The sequence below is a fragment of the Molossus molossus genome, unplaced genomic scaffold (assembly GCF_014108415.1).
Source record: "Molossus molossus isolate mMolMol1 unplaced genomic scaffold, mMolMol1.p scaffold_m16_p_9, whole genome shotgun sequence".
NCBI classification, from domain to species: domain Eukaryota; kingdom Metazoa; phylum Chordata; class Mammalia; order Chiroptera; family Molossidae; genus Molossus; species Molossus molossus.
Window position 1 is genome coordinate 618,921 of NW_023425403.1, and position 20,207 is coordinate 639,127.

Sequence of the window (20,207 nt, forward strand, 5' to 3'; positions counted from 1 at the left end):
GCTTGAAAATATTTACTTTTTAAAAACTGGAAATCAGCTGGAATTTACGTCCGTGTCTTCTCCCCTCGGCCCCCGCCTGACGCGTGGCCGCCTTCCATTTGCTCCTTCCGCAGACAGAGTCTACGTGGGGCCCGGGCAGCTGTACCAGGACCTGCAGGACCTACTGCACGACCTCAACGTGGTCGGTCAGATCACGCAGCTCATCGGGGACCTGAAGGGACACTACCAGGTACTAGCCGGAGCCACGTGGTGGCAGATTCTTTTCCCACTTCTAACTGGTGGCCAGCACGTGGCACTGCACGTGGCACCTCACGTGGCACCTCGTGTGGCACCTCGTGTGGCATTGCGCGTGTTGCAAGCTTAGATCACGTTCTCAGTAAGACCGAGCAGGTTGTTTTCCCTGGTTGGACGGGGGGGGGGGGACCCGGTCAGTGGGACTTTGCCGACCTGTGTTGGGTCCACGGCAGAAGCACCTCGGCGCCCACCGTGCAGCCCGGCTCCCAGGGTTTGTTTCTCGTCATCAGACACGAGTTTTCCACGTGGCAGCCCCCCCCGCCCCGTGGCCTGTCTCACTAACACTTGCCGTGGGCTGCGTCCCCTGCCAGAACCTGAACCAGGCCGTGGCCCACGACTGGACGGCAGGGCTGCAGAGACTGGTGCTGAAGAAGGAGGAGGAGATCCGAGCGGCCGACTGCTGCCGGCTGCAGCTGCAGCTCCCGGGCAAGCAGGACAAGTGAGCGCCCGACGGGCCCGCCTCGCGCCTCCTGGCCGCTGACCCGGCCGGCGCTGGGGAGCGTGCGGCTGAGCGTGTCCGTGACGTGGGTCTCTGTGCCTCCGGCAGGTCCGGGCGGCCCACCTTCTTCTCGGCCGTGTTCAGCACCTTTGCGCCTGTCCTGAAGGAGTCGTGGCTCAGCAGCCTGCAGCTGGCCCAGCTGGCCCTGGGTGAGCGCTGGCGTCCCCTCGACGGGCGCGGGCGGGCGCGGGCGGCGCGCTTCCCGTCCTCCGGAGCTTCCTGCACGATGACACAGGTGCCCCAGAGGACAGTCAGGCTGCAGAGGGATTGACCGTGGTCCTCCACGCCCCGAGAGCGCTTTTCAACAGGGAAGCTGACCCCCGCGCAAGGCGTGGGACAGTTTGGCATTTAGGGGGCGTCAGGAAAAGCTCTCACTGTTACAGAAAAACCCGTGTTGGCCAATCTGTGTTTGGCACAAGCAACACCCTGAGCCAGGAGTCGGGTCTGGTCCCGTCGGGTCTGGGTCCGCAGGGCAGGAACCAGGGTTTGTCGCGGCCTCTGCTCTGTCACCCGCTTGTGCGCTGGATGTCCTGGCCAGCACAGGCGGCTGGGCGTCATCATCGGTTTCTTGCTCCTGTGTCCTTTTAGTCTTTTTTGGAACACTCGGGGCGGGGAGAAACAGGTTCACAGTGTTATTACAACTTACTGTATCGTTTTCCACACGGACAGTGAGCCCCCTTCTGCCCCGCCCTGCACATCCCGCTGGCCGTGTTGACAGGTCGGCGTGGGAGCTCCTCGTTCACACTCGGCTCACGCCGGGCTCGGGCGGGTCCTCTCGGAGGCAGACAGGTCCCCTGGTCACGCGATCCCCCGACAGTAGCAGCCAGAGGAGCTGTGTCTGTGGGAGCCACACGAAGCCCCGCTGTGAGCTGCGGGCCGAGCCCGAGGGCGAGGGAGTGGACGGTGACCCGCCTTCCTCTCCCCCGGCGCAGTGGTGTGATCTGCCGGCCGGGCTCAGGGTGACTCCGCAGAGGGCGGCTCTCTGCAGAGGGGACGCTGGTTCTAAACAAGCCCCTTCTGTCTCCACGCGAGCGCCATGCTCCCGGCCGGGGCGAGCGCTCCCTTGGGTGGGAAAACAGGCTCCCTGTTCTAAGACTGCTCGCGGGATCCTGAATTCAAACATCTCCGCCGCTTTAGAAACATGAGCAAACATAGCCCGGGGTGTTCACGTGGTGAGGCCACGGTCTGTCACTGGCGTGTGGCCACGGGGCAGTGCTGTGCGGCCGTCCTGGGAGGAAAGGTGTCCCTGCTCCAGGAACAGACTGGGACCCCCCCCCCCGGCACAACGTGGGCAGCCGGTCACTGCTGTTCTTGCCCCTTTCCCGACCTCGCAGAGGAGGACAACCACATGGGCTGGTTCTGTATGGAAGACGACGGGAACCAGATAAAAAAGGAGAGACACCCCCTCCTCGTGGGACGCATGCCAGTGACGGTGGCCAAGCAGCAGGAGTTCAAGGTGACAGGCGGGGTCCTCGTCCCGCTAGGGGGTGAGTGACGAGCAAGGGGCAGGGTCCTGATGCAGGGCCTCGGGTCCGAGAGGTGGCTCCTGCCCTCGGCCTGGGGTGCGTCTGTGAGAAAGGAGAGGGATGTTCCTTCTCACTCTGGTCTCCGGCGACACCCACACCCAGAGGTCGAAGGGGACCCTTCCCAAGGGAGATGCAGTGGGCAGGAAGGGGACAGGGGCCTCGCCCCCTCCACCCAGGAGCTGAGCCTGCCTGGGACACGTGCATGGCCCGTCCCAGCGGGCACTGGGGTCTGAAGATAAAAGACTAGAGATGGCAGCACCCACTTAGATATTCGCTTCTGAAAGTTAATGTCTAGGACGTGACCTTAATCTTCCCCGTTGGGTGAGTAGCGACCTGGGGTTTCTCTGGTGGAGGGTCGAAACCCGGCCATTGGTCTGGCATCATCGACGCCTTCTTGTCCCAGTGTAACGCGGGCGGTTGGTTCTCTTCCTTAGATCGAATGTGCGGTTTACAACCCGGAGCCCTGCCAGGGTCGTGGGGGCCAGCCGGACCCGACAGCCGCGGCCCAGGGCTTCCTGTGGGTAAGGCCTCTCGAGCTGGGGGAGGGGGCAGGGGCGCAGGCCTGGACCGGCTGCAGCTGCAGGGGCCAGTGTGTCCTGGGTTCTCTGTCCACGTCGTCATGACAGGGAGCCCATCGCTTCTGGAAAAGATGTCGGATTCTTAGGAATAAAAATGTTTTTCTCTTTTTTTTTTTTTCTCCTCCAAAACTTTGCCAGATTAAATTCAGTCCAAAGACAACCAGCCTAACCAGCCCTTGGATAAGTGTTTCTTCCGTGTGGGTGGCTTTCGCCCCCTTCCGAGACACTGCCGGCTTTTTACGCTGGAGACTTGGCAGTTACGGGAATGGGCTCCAGCAGAACACGGCACTGGGGCGGGCAGTGGGCATCTCCCTGGCGGGGGCCTGGTGTCTGTGTCCCTCCCCAGCTCCCCCAGGAGGGCCCCTCCCCAGGACCCAGGTCCTGCTCCCAGCAGGGGGCGCCATGGGGGGGGGCGGAGACCTGAGAGAGGACTTTTCATTGATCACCTGTAGCTGCCCCGCCCCAGGGCAGGGCAGGCAGTTCATCTTTCCCCAAGGGCTGCCCAGGCAGGAGGCTCATCTGTACCGGGGAAAACCCGGCAAGAATAGCGAGGGGATCCCCGCGCGTCCACAGCTGGCCGGAAGGGAGAGCAGTCTGGGAGAGCAAACACCCCAACCCACCAGCTCCCTCTTCCAGAGCCGGGCCCTCTCTCCCCTTAACAAGGCCTGACTGTGTCCCACTTAGAAAGTGGTTATATTTAACTTCAAATCAGACAGCTCTGCCGAGTGGCCTCACTGCTCCCCAGAGCCCGAGGGCGGGTCGCGGACACCTGGGCGCAGGTGTAGGGCAGGAGGGCCGCTCCGCCACCCCAGGGGCAGCTCACCTCTCCCTTCGCCTTGGAAACCCTGTTCCTTAGTTTACGGTTTCTCTGGTCTACTGGACTGTGAAATGACCTGCAACTGATTAAGCGGCCTTGTAAGACGTTAAATTGGGTGTGAATACCACTGTATAGGGCAAGGTATTTGATTTTTAAAGCATATAAAATGTGATCTTTCAAAACTCTGTTCTTGGTATCAGTTCAAAGGGGAAAATAACCTAGTTCGCCGTGGAAAGGGGCTGTTAGCGGATGTTCACGGCCCCTGACCTGCTAGCGCGGGGCTCGCGGGTGGGACCTGGCTCTGGTCCCGAGGTGCGGGGCCAGGTCTCGTGTGCTGTGGGCTCCCGGCTCAGTCCCCTGTCCCTCCGGGCCCAGATCGGGAGCTGCGCCAGCCAGATGGGTCAGATTGCCATCATCTCGCTCCACAACTCCAACCCCAAAGTCACCGAGTGCTTCAACGTGGAGTCGCGCATCCTCTGCATGGTGCACACGCCCGCGGAGTGGAGCCCGGAGCCCCGCCCCGCCACGGAGCCCGGGGCCGCGGCCGGGGGCGCACTGGGCGTCCCCACCGTCTGCCTGGGGACCGAGGAAGGAAGGTGGGTCTCACCCCCAGAGTCCCCATCTCGGCCGCTGTCACTCCAGTCTGAGAGGGGGAGCTGGGGAGGGTCCCACAGAAGCTTGTGTTTGGGGACAAACCGCCACAGTCCGCGCTAACACCGCCACGCGGACGGACACAGCCGGGGGGAGGGAGGCAGGAGGGTGGTTTCCCTGCGACCCAGACCTTCTCCCTTAAACACAAGGGAGAGGCCAAAGGGGGGGAGTCTTGAAAACGTGGTGCAAGTTCCTAGAAGGGGTGGGGTGGCGCCCCGTGGAGAGGCCTCGGTCCCGCGTGCGCCCTCGCCTTCCCTCCGCGGGTGCTCGGGGCGCCCCCCTCTCGCCGCGCCGCACCTTCCTCCGCGGGTGCTCAGGGCGCCCCCCTCTCGCCGCGGGTGCTCAGGGCGCCCCTCTCTCCCCGCGCCCGCGCCTTCCCTCCGGGGGTGCTCAGGGCGCCCCTCTCTCGCAGCATCTCCGTCTACAAGAGCAGCCCGGGCGCCAAGAAGGTGCGGCTGCAGCAGTTCTTCGCCCCCAGCAAGGCCGCGGTCCTGAGCTTGGCCTGCACGCCGCGCAGCCTCTACGCGGGCCTGGTGGACGGGGCCGTGGCTGTGTACACCAAGGCGCAAGGTGAGGGGCCGCGCGGGGTGGGGGGTTCTGGCCGGAGCCCGAGGCCAGGGGCGCTGCCTGGTGAGGCCGACTCCTGCCTGCAGGTGGCGCCTTCTCCCCAGGACGGCCCGTGGCAGCCTGGACGCTGGTCTCCTCCAGGCCCTACGAGGGCCCCCAGCCCGGTGCGGGCCCCACCCTCCTGACCTCGCCTGACCCCAGTCACCTCCCACAGGCCCTCCCAGGGCCACGCTGGGGTTAGGCTTCAGCTGCCCATTCACAGAGGGCCCTGCCCTGCCCTCCGGCCCCGGGCCCCACCCAGCGCTCTGCTGTCTCCACCTGAACTTTCTCCTGGGACCTCGAAGCTGCGTTTCCAAACCTGCACGTGTGGGTGCCCCCCGCCCCCCGTGTGCTCCCAGCCGTCCTTTCTCTCCTCAGCCAGTGGCCTCTGCCTCCACAAAGTGCTCCTGGTTCCTGTCCCCCCGACACCCCTCCCTCAGGAGCCCCGGTCCCACTCCCGTCACCCCCTCTGCCCAGGCCCCTGGCATCCTCTGTCCTTCCAACACACCAGGCCCTTCCCACCCAAGGAGCCGGCCCCAGCCAGCTGGTCCGTGTGCCTGGGAGGCTGTTGTGCCCTTGACCTTTGACCTTCAACCTCACCTCCTTGGAGAGGCCTTCTCTGATCACAGAGTACAGACTGACCTCAGAGGTCCTGGGGGTTTGGGTCCAGGGCTCCGGACAGAAGTGGGAACTGAACTGGGGACCCCACCTTTTCTCTTGGACGAGAGCGTGAAGCCTGGGTTTTCAGATGATACCTCAGCGAACGCTGGGTGTGGACCCTGGAGAGCTGGTTTTAATTGTTCGCAGGATGGTTGTATCAGCCACATTGGAAGTGTGTGTTGAAGCTTGCTTTGAAATATTTCTCTTTTTTTAAATTTTTTTTTCTTTTTATTGATTTTTAGAGAGGAAGGGAGAGGGAGAGAGAGATGGAAACATCGATGAGAGAGAGCATCTATTGGCTGCCTGCTGCACGCCCCCCACTGGGGATCAGGCCCACAACCTGGGCACGTGCCCTGACTGGGAATCAAACCGGCGACCTCTTGGTGCAGGGTCGACGCTCAACCACTGAGCCACACTGGCCAGGCTGAAATATTTCTTTATCATTCTCTAAGTTGTCCTTTGACTCACACCACATGCACCGTGTGACAGACCTCATCAGTAGGTCTCAGAATATTTTCAGCCCAGAATACTTATTATTTCCTGTGTTTCAGGAATAGAGCAAGTTCCTTATTTCCACTGAAGACGTCTCTTCTTCCCATAATGCGGTAGACATCAAGGGATACTTCTAAGTAAAAGCAAGCGTGGGATATTTAAACATTTGCCAAATTGCTTTGGTACAGTTTCTTTTAAGATGACGGAATAATTTTACATATATTGTCGTTGTAAACACCAGTCTGCCACATGCTGTGCTGAGCTTTTAGCTGCATCATCACATTGTGAATTCTCACAACCACCTTGGAGGCACGTGGCAATATTGTGCCTGTTTTGCTGAGAAGGAAACGGAGGCTTAGGGTGAATCATGTCCAGGGTGCACCGCACGGCGGGGCTGGGTCGGCTCGGGCCTGCTGACCAGAGGAAGGCTCCGTGTCTAGTCGCCCGGCTGCTGGTGGACACAGTGCACGTCGGGGAAGTGGGGACACCCAGAGCCAATCCGAGTGTCAGAGCCACAGATGCCGCTTTCGTGGTCTGTTATTCAGGGTGATCTGGGCTCCGTCCCCCAGCCCCTGTGCGCGGACAACTGACCATGAAGGAGATTGACAGAAGTATTTCCTTTTAAGACGGAACCTGGGACCCCGAGCCTCAGGAGGTGATGAAACTGGGTGTGCTGCCCGTCAGGAGCCTGCTGGTGGCCGAGGACACTCTGTGGGCAGCTTCCGGGGGTCAAGTTTTCATCATCAGCGTGGAGACCTACGCCGTGGAGGTGAGTGGCAGGAAGTGACTGTGCCGAGTGGGGGGGTGCCCCCGGGACAGGTCTGATCACCGTCGGGGGCAGGAGGTCAGCGCCTCCGGAACAGGTCACTCGGCAGCCCTGAGGCCAGAGGACATTCCTTCCTGATGAGCGTAGAAAGACAGGGTCGCCTAGAAAACTCCACTGACCCTTGGCTGCCACTCCCCACGGGAGCGAGTCCTCCCCGCTTACTGCAAAGACCGCGTTCGGTGGGGACGTACCACCTTCTGGGCCACCCGAGCTCACCTTCGCCGGGAGTGGCGGTTCAGACCCGAGCGGAGGGCGGGCAGACAGTCACCACTGGGCAAGGGGGAGCTGTGGTCAGGCCCCGCCCCGTTCTGCAACATTCGAGGAGCGTGCTGTTGAGATTGCAGGTCACATCTGGGTGTTCAGAGAGCAGGGCGCTGGCGTCCCTGTCTGGCCGGGAAGACGTCTCAGGGCCGCACCAAGCTCCTGGCTGCCATAATAAAGCAAAGCATTTGGTAGCTATAGAACCTTTTCTTTTTCCACATTAATATGTGTACGTATCAACATTTTTATGAATTAAAAACTGGGACCTGGCTGGTGTGGCTCAGTGGATGGAGCATTGTCCATGGACTGAGAGGTCCCGGTTCGATTGCGGGTCAGGGCACATGCCTGGGTTATGGGCTCGATCCCCAGTAGGGGGCGAGCAGGAGGCAGCGGATCAATGTTTCTCTCTCTCTAAAAAAATCAACAACAGAAAATATTTTTAAAAACCCCGGGGAAAGATATGCTGGGCGCCGGCCGCATCTGTGACTCAGAGTGGATGTCGTCAGTGCAGAGGGAATTCCTACTATGCTTTCAAGAGAGAAAACAGCTAATGGAAAATGTCAGACACGAAAGGCAGCTCACAGACCACACACACCTCAGCCTCACTGAAACCAGGAACCGATTTTCAGTGGGCATCGGGAAGGTGCTGTGCGCTGGGCACAGGCTGCAGGGCCGGCGCGGAGGGTGCGGGCAGGTGTCTCCAAGGCAGCCCCGTGTCCCCATTGGCGCTGACAGCCGCACGGCCGTCCCTGGCCATCCCCCCCGGCTCAGCTGGCACAGCATGCTGGGAGGTTCACTGCCCTGTCGTCTGGCCTCACAAATAAGTGAGCCCAGTGTGGGGGGCTGGTAATGAGGGGTGTGCTCTGCGCATGGGCAGCGTGGGTGGGAGGGGCACGTCGTGGGGAAGGGGTGCAGCCGCCCTGGGACTGCCCGTCGGAGGGACGCGGCGGCTGCCACCAGCGTCGTGTGTTAGCCGTCCTCCGTGGTCGTGTGGCGTGTGTGTGTTCGTGTGTGTGCTCTTGCCACAGCACAGAAACTTCTGAAAAGACAGATCGAAGCTGTCACTTCTAAGCAGGGGGTGGGATGGCAGAGAAAGGGTTGGTTTTCACTGGCCTTTTGAATGTTTTAGCCACGTCACATATCACTTTTATTTATTTATTTATTGTTTTATCTTCACCTGAGGACATTTTTTTTTTTTTTTTAATCCTCAGCCAAGGACATTTTTCCATTTTTTGTTCAGGTAGAGTGGGAGGGAGAGAGAGGAACAGAGAGAGAGAGAGAGAGAGAGAGACATCGACGTGAAGGGACACATCGAGTGGCTGCCACCCGCACGATCGACCAGGGCCGGGGACAAACTGCAACCAAGGTACGTGCCCTTAGCGGGATCCGAACCCGGGTCTCTCAGGATCACAGGCCGACGCTCTAACCGCTGAGCCAAACCGGCCAGGGCACCTGAGGACATTTTTGCATTTATCTTTAGACAGAGCATGAGGGAGAGAGAGGGAGAGAAACATTGATGTGAGAGACACATCGAGTGGTTGCCACCCGCATGACCCCAACCGGGGCCGGGGACAAACTGCAACCGAGGTACGTGCCCTTAGCGGGAACCGAACCCGGGTCTCTCTGGTTCGTGGGCTGACGCTTCAACCGCTGAGCCAAACCGGCCAGGGGTTACTTTTATTTTTAAAAACCTCGTATACCTCATTATTTTCTGTCTGTCTATGACCATCTCTTACCTCGGTTCTTCCCTAAGTGAACTCCAATCACGGGCATGTTTTTCAGCCTATGGAATGAATGTCTCAAGAATGAGATTTCAGACGAGATTCATAGGAGGGTCCCTTTCCCCTCTGGGGCTCCCGAGGCTGCGTCTCCCCTGACTCGGGGACACTGGGGTGTCTGCAGGTCCAGACTCTCCTCTGGGGGGTCAGGTTACAGGGGCAGAGACTTTTAACCACTTCGCTGATATTTCACGAGACACATTATAAGAAGTTCAGGACATATTTGGTGGCGTGTTCTGTATTCTCAAAGTGGGACGAAGCCTTCAGTAGCTCCTTATGTTGTAGAACCTGGGCAACGGTGGTCAGCGCCACTGCGTCCATGCAGACAGGGTGGACAACAGGGCTCTGTGACGAATCACCAGGTCCCACACCAGGGGCAGGGGTTCAACCAGGAGCTGGGTCCCCACAGACGCCAGGCGGAGGCCACTCCTGTGGGACCACCCATAGCTGTGCTGTCCCTCTCGTTTTGACGCGACCTTCCCTGTGTCCTGCGGGACCCAGCCTCCCAAAGCCGACAGCCTCGGTCAGTGGGACACTGGGTAGGAGAGGGGTTGTGCGGCTGAATGTCAGGGCAGGACGGAAACCCCTCAACCTGTTTTTGCCCGGTATCTTATAGCAACCTCTCTCTACTATCAGATACTTTTTTATTTCATGTGTCCTTGGGGAAGGGGACCTTCAGCCCCCCGTGGACCAAATACTGAGCCAAGCCCTGCACACCAGCCGTCATCCGAGTCGGCACATAGAGGGCACCCAGCACTGGCTGTTCTTTATTACTGCGATACGTTATTTGAACGAATATAATCTACAAGAGACAGAAACGACATTTTCAATCTGCATCTGGGTTCCTTTTCACAGAGCAGGAATGACAATATAACAATCTTTCTTTAAAACATTTCTCCAAAAACAATGCATTGATTTTCCCCCCATAATTTACACCAAACATCTGGCCCGCGGTCTCTACAGCTCCTGCCAGGGGCTCCCCGGCTGACGTAATGTTACATTATGACCTTGTAATCAAAACATTGTTTCCACATGTCCCAGAGACTTCATATGCTATAAATCTTGGCGACTCAGAAGTAATATATTTGGACCCAAATAAAAGTCTCCTTTCTTTGCACTTTTAGCACCAAGACGAGTCAGTGCATTAATAGAGAGAGAAGCAGAAATCTGCTCCCTTTGTCTGTAAACAACTTGTTGTGGGCCCTGCTGTGCGGGAAACCGCAGGGGGCTGGCCCAGCACAGGCCTCTCCTCCGGGGTGGGGGCCCCGCTGAGAGGCACGGTCCTGAGTGTGCCCGTGGGCGCGATAGAGTGGGTGTGGGCTGAGCAGGGCGCCAGGTGCAGGTGCTGATGGGAGAAGCAGCTCCGAGGCTCGAGTGTCCTAATGTGACGGCTGCCGTGTGGCGGCTGGTGCGTACAGGCGGGGACACGGGTGCGGCCCGGCGCTGTTTCTCTCAGTCGGGCAGCAGGGGGCGCACCACCCAGGGGTGCTGGGCCCAGCAGGTGTGGGTTAGAGAGAGAGAGAGGAGGGAGAGAGAAAGCCTTCCTCCTGCCCCCACGGGAGACGAGTGAAGGGATGGAGGAGACTCGGAGGGTGAGGTGGTGACTCTCTGCGTCCACTCCCTTCTTCCTGTGAGAGACAAGAGTTGAATGGTTAGGCAGGGGACAGACAGACAGCGCCAGGCCGACAGACAGCTGGGTCCCAAACCACTCACCCCAGGCCAGGCCCTCAGGTCGCTCGATCTACCAGCAGGTGTGGGTTAGAGAGAGAGAGAGGAGGGAGAGAGAAAGCCTTCCTCCTGCCCCCACAGGAGATGAGTGAAGGGATGGAGGAGACTCGGAGGGTGAGGTGGTGACTTTCTGAGTCCACGCCCTTCTTCCTGTGAGAGACAAGAGTTGAATGGTTAGGCAGGGGACAGACAGACAGCGCCAGGCCGACAGACAGCTGGGTCCTTAACCACTCACCCCAGGCCAGGCCCTCAGGTCGCTGGATCTCAGGGTGGCAGGGTCTGAGGCCCTGTCTGCAAACAGAACGCAGGCTGGGAGGAAGCAGGAGACAAGCCCACCCCAGGTGAAGTTTATCATTCCCGTCATCCCTCATCCAGCAGAGGTGCCATGTGCTTCCTAGGTACCGGGCTGGAGGAAGCTCACAGACTTACTGAGGTGCCAGAAGGGGTGTGGGTACCATGAAACTGAGGGTGACACCAGCCTGAGGGGTGTCTGGGGTCAGGACTGGCTGCGTCGTCTGCAAAACCCCATGCTCAGCAGTGATGACACATTTAAACGTGGCGGCCTCAGGCCCTCGAACCAAGGGCAGGGCCCTGGGCACCTGCACCTGCCGTGCACCCCAGAGGCTGGCCGCGCGGGAGGGGGAGGAGTTTGTTGGAAGGATGTCTCAGGGAGGAGGAGATGCGTGTCAGGAGGGGAGGAACTGCACGTTTTTCTCTTGCGCTGAGGCAGAGGGTGCGGGGGCTGGGGTGCTCAGAGGGACCGCCTACCTAGTACAGGAGCTCACGGCTCATCCCCTCGGTTCACTGGGCCCCTCAGGGCCACCTCCCCTCAGGAGGTCCATGGGCCGAGCTGGAGGTGCCCTTGACCCCTGCAGGCAGCACCGGGCCTTCTTTCTTGGAGCAGATGTGTGAGCGCTTTTCTCCGGACACCACCACGCCGTGCGCAGGGCGAGCCGCTGGGGCTCGGACGTGGGATGGATGTTGTGAAATGCGTGTTATTTTGCCAGCAGTTCAAAGGGGGTGAGAATGGAGACCAGAGGATGAACTGAGAGGGTCGCTGCAGGAGACTGAAGACTCCCCAAGTGGACAGGACAGGGGGATCGAAGCAGACTGCAGGACTGGAGACCCCCAGCACCAGGCAGTCCTTGAAGAAGGCGTGTGACCGTGAAGGGAGCAGATGGCAGCAGACGCTGCGTCAGCTCCCAGGGGAACGGGCACGGGGCGCTCCGGAAGCACCGCCGAAGAGAAGGGTGACTCCCCCGACCCACGGGAGGACGGAAGAGGAGTTAGCAGGGACGAGGGAGTACATACAAAGCAGCGAAGGGGGCGTGGACCTGCAGCGTCTCCTGGGAACGTTCGAGAAATGCTAATGCTGGGATCCAGGGCCAGCAGGCTGTGTTTTCCTGGCGTCCTTCAGAGGAAGTTTTAATCACGAATAGTTCAGTCAGACCCCAGAAGGTTCCTTTACCCCTTTGTGCTCAGGTGACACAATTTCCCAGCGGGCAGCTGCACTTCTGGCTGTCGCCTTTCTGTGCCCGAGCACTTTTCCAGGGCTGGTCGCTTCTGTTCTGAGCTGATGTGAGGAACCAGCAAGGTGCCGTCTGGTGCCCAGAATGGGCAGGTGCCTGGCTTTCTGCCCTCACGGGAGACGTGCAACCACGTGCGTAGAGGCTCCTGCCCATCCCTTCCCACCCCTCTCTGCGCTGGGACCCTTGAGAGTTTGGCGACAACCAGGGCCGTGGACGGTGAGGCGGCTGCCCGTCCTCCAGCCCTCGTCTTGTCTTGGCAACGGGGTTCCCCTGGAGGAAGGCAGCGGGGTTCCAGAAGAGCAAAGTGGAAACTCTTCCCCAGGAAGCCCGACAGAAGGCTGGCGCCCCATCTCTCCCCCGTGACGGTGGTGTGGGGCCACCAAACTGCCTCTGAAGCCCTGGTCCTCTGTCCCACCCCCTCCTGGCAGGGCTGCGGTGCTGACGGGTGGTCCTGGGCCTGCCATGCGCCCTCCTCCAGTCTGAGTCACTGCTTCGACCCAGAGTGCTGCTCTGTCAGGATGAAGGGGAAGTCACAGTGGCCGGTGTTTGTGCCGGGCAAACTGTTTTATGAGCCTCCTGAAGTTTGATCTGTCAACCAAAATTAAATTCCAGGCTGTAATAAAAGAAGAAAGCTTTTATTTGGGCAAAAGGATTGCAACCCGAGAGACGCAGAGTCAGGTAGGAACCCACCTGCGCTCTGCAGAGAACACAGAAAGCAGGTTATGAAGGGAAACCCAGGTGGGCTTCATGCAAATGAGGATGGCTGCTGGTGAGCAGGGATTGGTTTATTCTGTATTCAAATGAGGATGGCTGCTGGTGAGCAGGGATTGGTTTATTCTATATTCAAATGAGGATGGCTGCTGGTGGGCAGGGATTGGTTTATTCTGTATTCAAATGAGGATGGCTGCTGGTGAGCAGGGATTGGATTCATATGCAAATGAGGGGATTAAAACCACAGCAGAGATCAAGTCCTCCTGTGTCCACAGGGCAGCTGTCCTGGGTGTTTGTGGCTCAGCCTGGACAGTGCTGCAGCTGGTTAGCAACTTAGTAGCAGCTCTGAGGACCCAGAACTGACGCTCAAGATTGCACAGGCCCCGCCTCCTGGTAGCCTGGGACTCTATCTCCAGTGACCCTCTTAGGATGTTCATGCTATTTTAATATTTTTCTAACAAGACCCCCTCCAGGAAGCAGAAGGTGCCTCTGGGGGTTCAAACCTGGGTCACTAATTCAGAAGCTCTCAAGCTTGACAGCACAGCACTGTCTGGGGACCTCCTGGAGCAGGGCTGTGAGGATGGAGCCCCGGCCGACCTGGTCTGCTGGGGATCAGGGGGTGCCCCCAGGGCCCGGCCAGGGCAGGTGCTAACAGAGGGCAGGCCAGCCTGGGCTCCAGGAGCCAGGAGTGGTGGGACATGGGTCCTTCCTAAAGCCACAGTGACTCTGCGTCCCCAGCGCCCTCCACTCCTTCCCCTCCCCCAGCAGCCCGTGGGGGAGGGGCGTGAAGTGCAGCTTTCTCAGTCCTGGTCGCTGGGAGGTAGCCTGGCCCCGAAGGCCCTCATCTGCTGTGGAGGGCGGGCAGAGAAAATGAGACACACGTTCGATGGCCTGCGGAGTGCCTGGTTTGGAGTGAAGGTCCCTGGCTGGACATCCTGAGTGCATGGTCAGTGACCCGGGCTCCAGCGGACAGCCACAGGCAGGACCGTGGCAGGCCCAGAGCTTCGAGCAGGTCAGAGGGCAGGTTTCAGCCTGGCTCCTGATGCCCACCGATGCCCACCTGTCCCTTCTTCACGACTCCCCAGAGCCAGCTGGAGGCCCACCAGGAGGAGGGCATGGTGGTGTCCCACATGGCCGTTGCCGGCGTTGGCATTTGGATCGCCTTCACCTCTGGGTCCACTCTGCGCCTGTTTCACACAGAGACCCTCAAACATCTCCAGGACATCAACATAGCCACCCCTGTTCACCACATGCTACCAGGTAAGCGGGTGTGGACAGGAGGGTCCTGCCGGTGGAGAGGGTGTGGGGGCCGGGGGGGCAGTGTAGAGAGGGGGTGGTGTGTCAAGGGGGGTCGAGGAGGTGGGGGCTCAGCCTGTCTCACAGTTTTACGTGTGCGCATTTCCATCATGGCAAACATCCTACCTGTCAGGTGACTGTGGATTGGTGCAGAATCCAATTAAAGTGATTTTGTAGCCGCAGATCCAGACGATCTCCCAGCGTTAAGCTGACAGGCTGGGCCCTGCAGCTGGAGACGGAGGAAAGGAGATTCCTGGGGTGGGGCTGTCAGGGTCACAGAGGCAACCCCCATCTGGAGGCGTGTTCCAGAGGTCGCCCCATGGGCTGTTACCTAGGCGGCAACAATGCATGAGGCTGTCCTGTGAGCTCACTGGCCGGCCGAGTTCCAGCCTTTCTAGCGATGGAGGCTTCCCGAGCCCGGAAACACGTGCACTGTAGCCCGCACCTTTCCTGGGGGGGAGCCCCGGGAACATCTGTGGACCTCCTCAGCCAGCCACGCCCTCCCTCCGCGGGATGTGGGACTGCATGGCTGGTCTTTCCCTGTGGGATTCAGTCCTCAGAGGGTCAGGCTCTGTGACACAGCACGTCCGATAGCCGTCGGGCAGCTGTCAGCGCTGCCCCTGTGGCCAGCACAAGGTGCCCAGAGCGGCATCGAGCCTCAGTCCCACGGGCTCGGAACAGCACTCTGGTGAGGGGGCCCCACCGGGCCGCAGACGACCCCAGGAAGCTGCACCGGGGCCCAGGTGTTTCCTGCTTCATCCACACGGTTCACAGAAGAGGATCTTTAGGGGGAAGTGCTGAGACCTCATGTTAAACTAGCCCTTCAGTGTCCCCGATGAGCAAATGTGTTGTTTTCCAGGAGTGATGTAACCAAATAGAGTGGCCAAAATTTCTATTTTTAAAACAGGGTAAGTTTTCTCAATACCAGCAATAACATCTTAGGGGAACTCAGCAAATTAAACCAGATTCAAGGTTGTTTATGACTTAGAGAACAAATCCCAGAGGTGAGTTCATGTCTCCTGGCTTCCTGCTGCCATCCTGGGTTGACCAGCGACTAGTTAATCAGCAGTTAACTCTGTTAACCAGCAGCCTGCCTGCCCACTTCCTTTGCTTGACGTTCCGGCTGAGAGCAGACCGACTTCCAGGCTTAACAGAGCTTCCCAGACTCTTACAGCATATAGCACAGACGTCAGAGCTGGGGACAGGGCGAAAAGCCAAATCCCGTTACATGCAGACAGGTGGAAAATGTGTGAGGAATAAAAGATCACTTTTAAAATATATTTCTGAACAAAAATAGTCAAGTTTTATACACACTCTGTCTCATCCAAAAAGGTGTCTCCTGCCCTGGCCAGTTTGGCTCAGCGGTTGGAGCATTGGCCTGCGGACAGTCTTGGGTTCAGTTCCCGCCAGGGGCACGTACCAAACAACAAAACAAAACCAAAAAGGTGTCTTCTGCTGGCACAGAACCTGCCTGTTGTGTGCACATGTGCCCTCATGTGTGCATGTGCAAGTATGCATGATGTGTAAACACGTGCCTGCATGTGTGCCAGGCAGTGTGCATGTGCGTGGATGCATGTGCAAGTATGCATGGCATGTGGTATGTACACACATGTGCCAGCATGTGTGGTGTGTACATACACGAATGTGAGTGCATGTATGTGTGCACTGAATGCACGTGTGCGCGCATCTTTCTGTGTGCCCATGTGTATGTGCGTGAACCTATGCACATGTGCACAGGTGTGTGTATATGCACCTGCATGTGTGTGCATGTGCCTGTGTGTGTGCATCCATGTGCAGGTGAATGTGTACATGTGTGTGTATACACCTCAGGCTCCGGTGCTGAAGTAAATGGCTACAGAGATGATCAAGGACATTTGATTTGCCTCTGAAGTTATCAGCCCGAGCGAGGCAGAGTGGACGGGGTTCCCGCCGGGCATCTGCTAAGGAGCTGTCCCAGGACGTGCTTCCCATGGTCTTGTCTTTCTCATCCGGTTGAGGAAGTGCAGGCTGCAGGCCAAGGATAGAGCTCCAGCGACTGCTGCCTGGGAGGCTCGCTGTTGACATGAGCCGTCGGGGGCCAGGCCTGTCGTGCGTAGTTCCAGACAGGACGCCTGCCCACCTGGCCTCAGCTCTCCCTGTCTGTCCCTGCAGGGCCCCAGCGGCTGTCCGTGACCAGCCTGCTGGTCTGCCAGGGCTTGCTGATGGTCGGCACCAGCCTGGGACTCGTGGTGGCCCTGCCGGTCCCTCGTCTGCAGGGCATCCCCAAAGTGACAGGTGAGCGGAACCTTCTGGGCCCCCGTCCCTCCTGTAATCTTGTTAAGTAAGCACCTCAGCCTGTGTTCTGTTTTATGATCCTGGTAATCGCTTAAATGATTTAAATTATTTGTTTTTCTTTTCAGTGTATCATAAAGACTATGTCTGTTAATTGGAATAGCCTTTTCTTTTTCTATCCTGTCGTATTATAGAATATATACCGTAATCTGAAGTACTATGGGATAGGTAGGATCATTACATATTGCATATAATATTTACGTATCATGCTGAATGGCATGTTGTAGTATATGTTACGTAGTATTTTGTGTTCTCGGGTATCCCTCCTCTTTGCCACTTCCATTTCTGTTAGGGGTCCAGGGAGAGTTACCTTTACTGCCCCTGTTGGTTTCTATGACCAGATGGTTTCTCCTAGTGAAAACGATGCCTCACGTTTTATGTGGTTAAGAAAGAAGCCCGGTCGCGGGGGCTCCGCTCCGCCCGGCGCTGGTGGAGATCACACGGGCTCCGCCTTTTCGGAAAGTAATCTGGCGTTTGGACCCTGCACCTGAAAAACACTCCTGAGGTGGGAGCCGGGATTTCCCACCCAGGACTCCGGGGAGCAGCCTCCGCAGACGCCTGATGCAGAGAGATTTGCTGCAGCGTTCCATTTTCAGCAGTGTTCCAAATTAGGGGTGAGGAGATGTTTAAGGAACAAAAAGGTCATCTTGCCATTTTAGAATCTCAGTGCAGCCAGTAAAAATAGTAGGTGCGGAGCAGTTTGCATACCATAGAAAAATGTGAATTCTGTAGGTTAAGTAAAACCAAGAGCTTACATCTTATGTTGCTCACGTAGTATCAACCACTGGGCGGGAGGGAGGGAGGGGGCAGGACTCTCACGGAAAAAGATTTGTAGAAAACTCTGCAAAACGTGCATAAAGTTTCTGCTTCTAGTGTTTGTGGCTAATGTCAACCCAGAATGTTCCACTGGGCCCGGACCCCCTTTCTGTCCTCGGCTTTGACAGGGCTGCCGTGGAGGGGTCCGGGGTTCGGGACATTCTGGCAGGCATGACCCACCTGCGGGGACGAAGGACTTCAGTCTGTTCCGTCGTCCCCTGTGGTGTGTGCGATGGGCTGGCCGCCCTGCCCCCGCGGGCTCAGTGGCATTCGCCTGCTCAGTACCGAGCAGCCCGCCTCGTGGCCACGCCTCGTGGTGGCTGTTCAGTTGTCCCAGGCTGTGTCGGTGCGGTGCCTCTGCTCCCGTGGGCACAGCTCCCCCGGGGCTGGGGGCATGGAGTCCTGGTGCGTGGGGAACACCTGTGCTCCGGCACCAGGTGAGGCCGGTGCCTTCCCAGCCTGTCCAGCCTGGTCCCACTGCCATCACCCTCCATGTCCCCCCAGCCCTGCGCTGAGGGGGTTCTGAGTTTCCCGGCTGTCCCTTGAGGAACGACATCTCACCTCGGCCAGGGGCCACGTACCTAGTCGTCGGCTGTGGCCCACGTGGGACACAGGACAGGGCTGCAGGCCTGTCAGCCAAAGGCAGGAGGGGGGCAGGGCAGCTCCCTGGACCCCACCCACCTCACCTGGGAGGCCCCTCGGGATGCACCACGGGCCTGGGGAAGTCGGCACTGCAGGCCCCGAATTTCACAAAAAGACCTAAAATTTGGATCGTACCACCTTCAGGCTAGACAGCCCCCTTTGAATTAGGGTGCTCTAAAGAAACCCCAAACCTTCTTGTAATGAACAATGGCAGGACGGCGAGGCTTCTTGGTCCTAAGCGGACACATTTCAGGCGCAGGCTTTCTAAACCGAGACTTGGGAAAATTAAGTTTCCTTAGAGCCAGCGGAAGGCATCTGTGCAGAGAACCGGAAAAGAGCTATTTTTTACGATAGACGCGCGCCGTCGTATTAGAGCTGAGATGCTGTTGGTGGAAATCCAAGGCTGCGTTTAAGACCATTTTGAAAGCTTCCTTTGCATCAACTAAAAACCCACAAGAATATAACCTAGAAGCTATTTTTATTTTAACTGCCATTCCCGTGTTGGGGCTCTTTGCAGGACTTTGTCACTGGGACACGAGAGGAGGGTGGGGCGGGCCGGGCCCGCGTGGCCTCCGTCCTCGCCGCCACTGAACCAGGTGATGGCTGACCCTCTCTCTCTGCAGGAAGGGGCATGGTCTCCTACCACGCGCACAGCGGGCCCGTCAAGTTCCTGGTCATGGCCGCTGCTGCCCCCAAGGCAGACAAGGACAAGCCCAGGGACAGCCCGCCCCCAGGCGCGGACCCCCAGGATGAAGACCGGAAGGATGCAGCCCCCAGCGAGGGGGCTGGGCCCTGCCTGAGTCAGGGCAGCCCCGACACCGTGTGGCTGGGGGGTTCGCTGGGCTCCGTGACGCACAGGAGTGAGCTGTGTTCCTCGTCCGGGTCCCTGGAGCCCAGGTCTGAGGACAGCATCATCTATGACCTCCTGCGGCACCCGGGCACCATGCCGGGTCCAGGGCGGCGAGCCAGGAGGGCGAGGGTCAGCTCGGTGCTGGTGGTGTGTGGAGGCCAGGGCCACCGGCGGGTGGGCAGGCGGCCGCGGCAGCCGCGGCCAGAGGAGCTGGCCTCCTCCATCATGGTCTGGCAGATCCCGCTGCTGCACGTGTGACGGAGGGTGACGGCCATGTCCACACTGGCCGGGGACAACCTAAAACCCTCTTGGGGAAGAAATGTGCAATATCGCGATGGTGGCTGGCGTTCGGTGCCTGGGCGTCCTTCTCTGCATGTGGAGACCTGACCAACCCGTGTGGAGGAGGCAGATCCGAGGGCGCCCCGTGTGGTCGGAGGTCCTGGGATCCCCGTGCTTGACCACCGCTGTCCCCGCCAGGGCGCCGTGCCCTGGGCCGTCTTCCCGGCCTGCTACTTGGGAGTTTGCAAGCTAAGAACTTACCATAACCTATAGCCTCTTCAGTGGTGCAGGAGTTTATTAACAATTCTTAACCTAATGTTCTTGATTCAGAGTCTCTACTTTTATTTATGTTGTACACCTGTTCATTCCAGAGTAGGGTTTGACAGTGAAGGAAGCCCGTGCACGCGGACCAGTCCAGGTGTCACGCGCTCTCCGACATGAGCTTTTCCAAAGTGGTGTGACGGGCGTATTGTACATTTTAACAAAGTAGTATTTTTATATTGCATTTTTTTCTATTAAAAACGAACAGCTAATGTTTCAGTGAATATACGATCTGTAACAGCTCGTAAATAATGTTTGCTTCGAACCAAAAAGCCCCCACCCGTCGACGTTCAGCTCCGGCACGGGCGCCAGGATGGCTCCCTTCCCGCGGTCCCTGCGGATGCGCGTCCGCGCAGGGCGTCCCGGCCTGTAGGAAGTGCACAGAGCGCCCGGCCAGTTCTTCGATGCCCTTTCTGGTGCCTGTTGACCCGAAGTGCTATTTGGAGGGTGCGTTGGGAGCGACTCCCGCCCCAGGAGCCCTGGGCCGCGTCACTGCTGGGGGTGGGACAGGCCCGCCCCTGCCTCTCGCCAGCTGGAATGTGGGGTGCACGATGTGGCCGCGGGTCAGGGGATCCGCAAGAACTCGGGCGCCCGCCTTCTGCTGGCTGGGTGATCGGTAACCAGTGCCCCACTCCCCAGAAGCACACTGCTTAGCACTTTACAGGACTAAAAATGCTAATTCTGTGACTCGGCCAAATATTTCCCAAGGTGCATGT

General features: G+C 58.7%; 1 protein-coding gene across 3 annotated transcripts in view; it reads left to right on the top strand.

Annotated features, from left to right (window-relative positions):
• Positions 1-19,722, top strand: part of ARHGEF10 (Rho guanine nucleotide exchange factor 10) — a 72,539-nt gene extending 52,817 nt beyond the window's left edge. For all 3 annotated transcript variants that reach the window (XM_036250234.1, XM_036250235.1, XM_036250233.1), the window contains 11 exons: positions 114-229; positions 606-733; positions 842-942; positions 2,128-2,249; positions 2,754-2,840; positions 4,090-4,310; positions 4,778-4,935; positions 6,750-6,892; positions 14,042-14,216; positions 16,404-16,526; positions 18,665-19,722. In XM_036250234.1, the coding sequence (XP_036106127.1) occupies positions 114-229; positions 606-733; positions 842-942; positions 2,128-2,249; positions 2,754-2,840; positions 4,090-4,310; positions 4,778-4,935; positions 6,750-6,892; positions 14,042-14,216; positions 16,404-16,526; positions 18,665-19,149 (1,859 nt within the window). In that variant the 3' untranslated portion in view covers positions 19,150-19,722. The remainder of the gene's footprint in view (positions 1-113; positions 230-605; positions 734-841; positions 943-2,127; positions 2,250-2,753; positions 2,841-4,089; positions 4,311-4,777; positions 4,936-6,749; positions 6,893-14,041; positions 14,217-16,403; positions 16,527-18,664) is intronic.
• The last annotated feature ends 485 nt before the right edge of the window (positions 19,723-20,207 follow it).